This window comes from Hakea prostrata, chromosome 7 (assembly GCF_041222555.1).
Source record: "Hakea prostrata isolate BN-2017 chromosome 7, UWA_Hpros_2, whole genome shotgun sequence".
NCBI classification, from domain to species: Eukaryota; Viridiplantae; Streptophyta; class Magnoliopsida; order Proteales; family Proteaceae; genus Hakea; species Hakea prostrata.
This window is the reverse complement of record NC_142606.1, coordinates 35,041,489-35,050,402: the sequence shown is the minus strand read 5'-3', so window position 1 is coordinate 35,050,402 and position 8,914 is coordinate 35,041,489. Positions and strand designations below refer to the sequence as shown.

Genomic DNA, 8,914 nt, shown 5'->3' with positions numbered 1-8,914 from the left:
GATACTTTCGTTTGGGATTCAGATATCATTTATAAATGGTGGAGTCCAGAACTTGCTCAATCCATCTTAGACATCCCACTTCCTCTTACAAGGAATAGGGATCGAATCATTTGGGATCAAACACATTCGGGAAACCTCACTGTGGCTTCAGCATATAAGTTTCTTACAAGTCTTTCATTGCAAAAGACACACCCTCACTGGAGTAAATTATGGAATCTCCCTCTCAATCCTCGAGTCACTCATTTCACTTGGAAGCTGCTGCATAAGAAACTCCCTACCCCCTCTCTGTTAGCTAACAGAGGATGTAACATCCAGGATAAATGTCCATTGTGCCCATCAGTCAATATTGATCTTAACCACATCTTTTTGAAATGTGACTTTGTTAAACAGATTTGGATCAGGTTCAAGATCTGTTGGTGGCATCAACATTCAGATATTTGCAATCAAGCAGCCAGTTGGATCTCTAAGACCAAGCATCATTCACTCGAGGCTCAAGTACTTTCCCTCGATCTCACAACACTCTAGATTATTTGGTCAAATTTCAACAAAGCTGCTTTCGGTGAGACAAGCAAAACAGCAAAGCACATCTGGTGGCTAGCCCATACTCTGAATTCAAAATTTCTGCAATCTGTAAAACATAGAAGTGGCGATATAAATAGAAGAAGAAACATTCGTTGGAATCCTCCTCCTAGAGACCACATCAAGTTCAACACTGATGGTTCATCTATGCTTGATTCAAACAGCAAAACTAAAGCTGGCATTGGAGGTGTTGCTCGAGATCACAATGGTACACACCTTCTTAGTTTCGCTTTTCCATTTGGAGGAATTTCTGCAATCCAAGCTGAAGCTGAAGCCTTGAAAAAAGCTATTCTATTAGCCATTTCAAACAACTATAGGAAAGTTATCTTTGAAGGAGATAATGAAGCCATCATACATCTCATCAACCTGCAGCTAGCACCGGTTCCTTGGAAAATCAAACACATTTTGGATGATATATTACTCCTTAAAGATAATTTTGATTCCATCTACTTTGCTCACACCCTTAGAGAAGGAAACTTTGTGGCTGATAGACTTGCTTCCTTTGCAGCCTCTTCACAATCCCCCATTTCCCATCCCCTTCCCCACCCCCTCTTATCCATTGGCACTTGTATTATGATACTTCTGGTTGTAACTTCCCTCGTGGCTTTTCTTTTCAATAAATTCCTTTTAATAGCAAGAGACCCCCAAAATTGAAAAGGGCGGGGGGGGGGGGGAACAAAAAAAAAAAGGGGTCAAAGAAAAGGAGGGGAGAAGAAAAAAAAAAAAAAAAAAAAAAAAAAAAAAAAAAAAAAAAAAAAAAAAATATGTGGGAGGAAAAAAAAAAAAATGAGGGGGGGGGGGGGGGGGGGGAGGAGGAGGTTGGATAAAAAAAAAAAAAATTTTTCCTTCTTTTTTATAAAAAAAAAAAAAAAAATAAAAAAAAAAAAAAATAAAAAATAAAAAATTTTAATAATAAATTTTTTATATATATTTTAAAAAAAAAAAAAAAAAAAAATAAAAAAAAATAAAATATTAAATTTTTTAATTTTTTTTTTTTTAAAATTTCAAGTTGAGTGTGTAGATTTTATTTTATTTTAATAGTCAAATACATTATGACTAAACGTTGAATATTTTAGAAATATCAGTGAAAAAGCAAGTGATAAAACCATGTTAGTTTCCAGGTTCTGCTCTTAAATCTTATCTGCATCTTGAAATTAATTAAGGGGAGAAAAATGTATGCTCTTCTTTGTGTTGTCGGAGGGTTTCTACTCATCCTTCTTCTAAAGAAACTCTTCTACAGCGTTAATGATGATGCACCTGCAACAAGAAACAATGATGAAGCATCATCATCTGCCACACAACACTGTGATTCTTCAGATTCCTACTCATCTTCCTCTGGGCAGCAATACGAAGTGTTCTTGAGCTTTAGAGGGGTTGACACCCGCACCACCTTCACCGACCACCTCTATGAAGCCCTTGACAGTAAGGGAATCCACACGTTCAGAGACAACGAAAAACTCCAAAAAGGAGAAGAGATCGGTCACGAACTTGTCTCTGCGATCCATCGGTCCAAAATCGCTATTGTGATCTTCTCAAAAGGTTATGCTTCGAGTAAATGGTGCCTCCGCGAACTCGCCGAGATTTCCAAGTGCAGGAAAAAGGAAAGCCAAAGACAAATAATAGTATTGCCCGTTTTCTATCACGTAGATCCATCAGAGGTTCGGAATCAGACCGGTACCTATGGGACTGATTTCCAACATCATGAGAAAAAATTCGACGAAGAGACTACAGTGGAGTGGAGGAAGGCTTTGAAAGACATTGGTGAATTGAAAGGCTGGGATCCGGAGAATACTGCTGATGGGTAAGACCGAACATACAACTCTTCTACTTCAAATTATGAACTTACTATTGGGTTTCAAGAGCCGTGATTCTTCCTGAAATCATTAAAGTTTCATTATTATCATGGCATTTAAAGTTTTAGCCTAGTGTGTCCCATCCATCGATTGTTGGGCTATGACTATGAGGCGGTCTTCTTTTGAACGTTGATGGCCATGCAAGGATTTGTATGAGCAACCAGGAAATCAAAACCAAAGCAGTATGAAATCTTCGGTTTTGGGTTTGTATCAGTTTTTCAGTAAATTGGTTGGTCATAGTCATAGTCCAATTAGGACTGTGTTTTTTTCTCTTTTTCCTTTTGTGGTGCAAATTTGGGCTTGGTTTGGATTCAGCTTAATATACACATAAAAATCTATGGGAAAATAGGTTTTTTCCCCTTCTTCTTTGGATTATATTGAGTATTATATGCTTGGTTTTGGTTCCAGTCTCGCTTGTGCCAGCTTTGAATTGGTGTTGGCCTCTTTGGTTCCGCTGTAGTTTGGGTTGGTTTGGGGTTTCAATAATCAAAATCAAAACCAGCTCAATAAGACTTGGAGTTTGATTCTATTTAATTCCAAATTGACACCATTGCTGCAAATAATAGAATTTTGAAAGATCACTTACGAGCCTAAAAAGTTATGCCCCTGAAGCTTGTTTATATTTTTTTGGGTAAGGATCTGTGATGTTCATTCGTTCTGTTGACAAATAACTCGTCAATGAGAAAGAAGCAAATACATGTCATCATTCAACTATTTAATTTTCTTCTAATTTGAATAATGCAGGCACGAAGGAAAGTTAGTAAGTTTAATTGTGGAAGAAGTTTGGAGTAAATTAGACAGAAACCCTTTGAATATTTCAAGGGACATGGTTGGAATGGATTCTCATGTAAAAGCAATAGAGAGGTTGCTAAGCATTGACTCTAAACAGATTGTGGGCATCCATGGCATCGGTGGTATTGGTAAGACAACAATTGCAAAGTGTGTGTACAATAAAGTCTATCGTGGTTTTGAAGGATGTAGCTTTCTAAGAGATGTTCGGGAAACTACCAAAACAAAAGGAATTGTCCATTTACAAAGCCAACTTGTCACTGATATCTTGAACTTGGAGAATCCAAAAATCCACAATGAGGATGAAGGAATTAATGTGATTAGGCAAAAGTTATCCAATAAAAAAGTTCTTATTGTTCTTGATGATGTGGATGAAGATACTGATTTAAATGCAATAATTGGGGAGGGTGATTGTTGCTTTGGTGTGGGAAGCAAGGTTATCATTACAACAAGGGACAAGCACGTGTTAGATAATCTTGGAGTAGACAACATGTACAAGCCCAAGGATATGGATCAAGATCAGTCGCTTATATTTTTCAGTAAACATGCCTTCAAGAAGGACCATCCTCTAGAAGAATATTTGGAACTCTCAAGAGATGTGGTAAAGACTACTGGAGGACTTCCTTTGGCACTAAAGGTTATAGGTTCACATTTACATAAAAAGGGAAAATCGGCATGGGAAGATGCAGTGAAGAAGTTAGCCAATACTCCTCACGAAAAAGTGCAGATGAAATTGCGAATAAGTTATGATGGATTAGATCGTGAGGAGAAAAAGATGTTTCTTGATATTGCTTGTTTTTTTATTGGAATGAAAAAAGACATTGCATGTTATATATGGGATGGCTATAACTTAGGAATTGAAAATCTTTGCCTAAAGTCACTCGTCGAGATTAATGAAAGAAATGAGTTCAGCATGCATGATCAGCTAAGAGACCTTGGAAGGGAAATTGTTCGCCAAGAAAACTTTGACGTGCTTGGGAAACGTAGTAGGTTGTGGTCACTTGAAGACGTAAAGGAAATACTAAGTACTCAAAAGGTTTGTTCTCAATAAACGACTAATACATCTAAATTTGTGTTTTTTCTTTTCTTTTTTTTCATTATGATGATTTAAAGAATTAGAATCTACATAGTTTTAGCTATAGATATCTTTTAGAACTACATAGTTTTAGCTATAGATGTCTTTTAGAACAAATGTAGCGTTTGAAATCAAATGGTAGACATGCATGGGTGGATCCATCGTACAAAGGATCCTACACCCACAGCCCAACTTGTTATATTATAATGACGTGAATGGGGTCATTGTTCCATTATACATGGACAATAAGCAAGTTTTGTCAATGTTGCTAACTCTATTTGTTTTGCAGGGAACACAAAAAGTCGAAGGACTGCAATACAATGACTATTGTGATTGCAAACATATGATCGTTGAAGGATTTGGAGCAATGACTCGACTAAGGATACTTGAGCTTAAATATGTTGGGGTTGCTAGAAACCTTGAGCATTCCTTTCCAAACTTGAGATACCTTAGTTGGAAGGGTTGCCCTGTGCAATTTGTACCAACAAATCTAAGGAGATTGTGTGTTCTTGATTTGTCTTTGAGTAACATCACAGAGAATTGGATGGGTTGGCAGTACATCAAGGTAGGTCTCTCTCTCTCTCTCTCTCTCTCTCTCTCTCTCTCTCTCTCTCTCTCTCTCTCTCTCTCTCTCTCTCTCTCTCTCTCTCTCTCTCTCTCTCTCTCTCTCTCTCTCTCTCTCTCTCTCTCTCTCTCTCTCTCTCTCTCTCTCTTCTTTTTTTTCCCCTTTCTAATTTTGAATTTTTTTTTTGGGTATACTAATTTTGAAATTATTGTAATTTGTTACCATCTATTGTATGTATGTATAAGGTCATCATGTAATTAATATCTTATAATCGAGTTGCTGTTGTTTTGTTATGCAGGAGGTATTAACTCTTAAAGTTCTGAAGCTAAGCAAATGTGATAAACTATCCCGAATTCCAAACCTGTCAACAAATAAACAATTGGAGGTATTGCTTATTGATTGGTGTTACAATTTGGTTGAAGTTGATGACTCTATTGGTCATCTAAAGGGTTTAGTCACATTGAACATAAGTAGTTGCCGCAATTTAACGTGTCTCCCAAACAACATTTGTGAGTTGAGTTCTCTCAAAATTCTTAACCTTAAAGAGACAAAAGTCCGCGAGTTACCAGAAGGATGGGGGGTCCACTTGGAAGCCTTAACAGAGCTACACTTTGACTTTTCTGACATACGGTTACCATACTTGCCAAACATCCAAATTTTGAGTACTGGTATGTATCATTATCTTCGACAACAAGGAAGGAGTCGAGGTGAAAAGAGGGACATAATCCTACTCCCGGAGCTCCCTCCAAGTTTGAGATATTTGGACGCTTCAAGATGTACAATGAAATCACTCCCACCAAATCTGCCAAATCTGCCAAATTTAATGGAATTGTACCTTTTGGACTGTCCCAATCTGGTGGAGATACCATCTACCATCAATGCTCTTCCAAGGCTGCATTCTCTCGCTTTAGGATGGTGTCCTCAGCTCCAATGCGTTCCTCATCTTCCCTCAATCTTGAGAAGCTTCGAGGTTTTTGGATGTGAAAACCTGGGAGAAATATTAGGATTCTTGGGCATGAGAAATTTAGAGAGCATAAAAATTGGTAATTGCTCCAAGCTAGCCAAAATCGAAAGCCTTGAAGGATTGGATTCCCTGCAACAGTTAAGCATATGGAGGTGTCCCTTATTGGCAAAATTGCCTAAACTTCAATGCTTAGAAAAATTGTGCAAATTAAATCTCGAGGGCATCGGTTTATTTGAACTTGAAGGCCTTGAGGGATTGAAAGAGTTAAAGATATCCAATTGCAAGTCTTTAAGTATAATTCAAAATTTATCGGGTTCAGAGAATCTGGTGTCAATTGAAATTTGGTGCTGCAGTGAGTTATCCGATATTGTGGGACTAGAGAAATTGGGCTCCCTCGAGCAATTGAAGGTACTTCTATGCCCATCATTGAGAACTAGAAAATTTCCTAAAAGATTGTATGAATTAAAAATCAATTTGGATGATGATGATGGGTCATTAATTGAGGAGTTGAGGGATTTGAAGTATTTGACAAAGCTGGAGCTCAGGTGGAGGTCCCCACCTCCCTTGAGAGTAGTACCAGACTTATCCAACATGAAGGCGGCATTAAAGCATTTGAAATTATGCGCCCCGCCAGCAGCACTGGAGATTAACTTCTTTGAGGCATCATCATTGGAATCTTTGGAAGAGTTAAAGATAACTAATTCTGGATCATTAGAACTACTACCGGATCTCTCGCCCTTGAAGAACCTGAAAGATCTAACTCTCCATCATTGTGATCGGGTAACCGAGATCCCGGCTGTTGGCAAATTGGAAAACCTGACGGTGTACGGATGCAACTCAATAGAAATATTTCCAAATATTTCTAACTTGACGAAGCTAAAGAGCCTACAATTCACCCATTGTGAGAAACTAACTACAATTCAGGGGCTCGATAGGTTGGAAAATCTAGAGAAGTTTTCTATTGATGGATGCATTTCTATTTCTATTGAAACGTTACCATGTCTGTCCAACTTGAAGAAGCTGCGGTGGCTATCAACTGAAGACTGCGATAAGTTAGTTGAGATTCAAGGGCTCGATAGGTTGGAAAATCTAGAGAGGTTGTCTATCATTGGATGCATTTCTATTGAAACGTTACCATCTCTGTCCAACTTGAAGAAGCTGAAGAACCTATCAGCTAAACACTGCAAGAAGTTATCAGCGATTCAGGGACTCGATAGGTTGGAAAATCTAGAGGAGTTGTTTATCGATGGATGCATTTCCATTGAAACTTTACCATCTCTGTCCAACTTGAAGAAGCTGTGGCGGCTATCGGCTACTGGCTGCAAGAAGTTATCAGAGATTCAGGGACTTGATAGGTTGGAAAATATAATTGTATATCGATGAATGCATTTCTACTGATCGATAGCGATGAATCGACTCTCAAACATTGCAGTTGCAGGTACACTCTCTCCCGCTCTTTGTTTCTTTGCAACCTTGTCTCTATCCCTAACCTCATACTCCCGTTTCTCTCAAATTTTGTTAATTTTTATTTTTATTTAGGGTAAAATCTTCTCCACCTTAATTTTACCATATACAACTCAAGTTTAATTAAAATCCATGAAATCAGATCTGAAATCATTAGCAAATACTGTCATAAACTTCACTTAGACACCAACGATTTAGATTATCGCATGTCTACAAAACTATATATAGAACATGCCGTATTAGACATGTTTATGCAAAGGCAAACATTTCCTTGCTTCATAGAGAAAATTATTAGATTGAGATGTCCATTTTCAAGTCAAATAACATAATTGAAAACATGGCCACATTTGTTAAGAAGCTCAAATGAAACACTTATTACAGTTGAAATTAAATACGACCACATTGTTAAGCAGCTCAAAATAACACAATTATTCCTAGTAAGATTAGTATCTCATATATCACATAAAACTACCAATGTATACCATTGCATGACATGGCTTGAAGCTCTAAACATCAATAAATTTGCAGATTTGATGAGCATATTTTAAATATCAACATGGTGAAGGTATCACTTCTTTTCCCCATAGGTTGCAATAAGCAAAGTTTCATTTTTTTGAAAATGAATTGAAGTGTAGTAGATTCCTTGTCAGATCAGAACCCTAGCTCATCCTATGAATAAATCTGAAAAGTAGTTCATGATATACATAAAATTTTTCCATATACAAGTTGACTCTAATTAAATCCCCTGATATCAAATATGGAATCAGCAGAAAATACAATGTAAACAGTCTTGGATCCCTTCCTCCACCCCCCCCCTCCTGCATTCCCCCCAAAAAACCTGGAAGAGTGAATTCAGGGTGGATATTTACAAAAATTAGTTGTAACTATTCAACCAACATCCTGGCCGCCACTTCATCTCAAGCATATGCGGCTAAGATTGCTTCCAAGAGTTCCACTGCTGTTAGAAGTTCCACAGCTGATCAAACTTCCAAGAGTTTTACTGCTCTTAGAAGTCCCACAGCTGATCAAACACCAATTATTACATACAAGAAAAACTCTACAATTGGTACTCACAAAGACACTAAGCAACCCAAAGGAGAGTTTGATACTGATTGGTACAACATCCTAGTCAATATTTTATGTAATCTAAAACACTGTAACTCTAGAGTCCTAGCACCACAGCTACAAGACTCCTAGAACACTAAGAAGAAGAACTCTGTTTCTATATAAAGCTCTGTACTAGATCATTGTAAAATTAATGTGAATCAAAGTTATTGTGCTCTCTTACACGCACTCTCTCTCTCTCTCTCTCTCTCTCTCTCTCTCTCTCTCTCTCTCTCTCTCTCTCTCTCTCTCTCTCTCTCTCTCTCTCTTCAATTATTATTATTTAAACAGTAACTGACACAGTTCAACAGCTCTGCTACATCAGAAAATCAGACTTTAATTATTTTTAATATTTGCATTGGAAATTATGTTGAATGCTATCTTATTGGTTATTCGGCTGCAAGTTCTTTTCAGAATTATATCTGATTTTTAATTCCTTGATTGAAAATCTAAGCATCTAATTTATGTCTTCACCATTACTTTTTTTAGGTTATTGCAAGTCCATTGGAGGTCTTGTTAAG

General features: G+C 37.3%; 1 protein-coding gene across 1 annotated transcript; it reads left to right on the top strand.

Moving 5' to 3' along the window:
• Nucleotides 1-1,706: 1,706 nt before the first annotated feature.
• On the top strand, nt 1,707-7,208 carry LOC149010964 (disease resistance protein L6-like). Its single transcript, XM_089162527.1, has 4 exons — nt 1,707-2,380; nt 3,177-4,257; nt 4,586-4,861; nt 5,160-7,208. Exons 1-4 carry the CDS (start codon nt 1,752-1,754, stop codon nt 7,206-7,208), a joined length of 4,035 nt encoding a protein of 1,344 aa, XP_089018653.1. The 5' UTR covers nt 1,707-1,751.
• Nucleotides 7,209-8,914: the final 1,706 nt, after the last annotated feature.

Coding starts and splice junctions, on each gene's coding strand:
- LOC149010964 (XM_089162527.1), top strand. CDS start 1,752: ATGTATGCTCTTCTTTGTGTTGTCGGAGGGTTTCTACTCATCCTTCTT. Junction 2,381..3,176: donor CCGGAGAATACTGCTGATGG/GTAAGACCGAAC, acceptor TGAATAATGCAG/GCACGAAGGAAAGTTAGTAA. Junction 4,862..5,159: donor TGGGTTGGCAGTACATCAAG/GTAGGTCTCTCT, acceptor TTTGTTATGCAG/GAGGTATTAACTCTTAAAGT.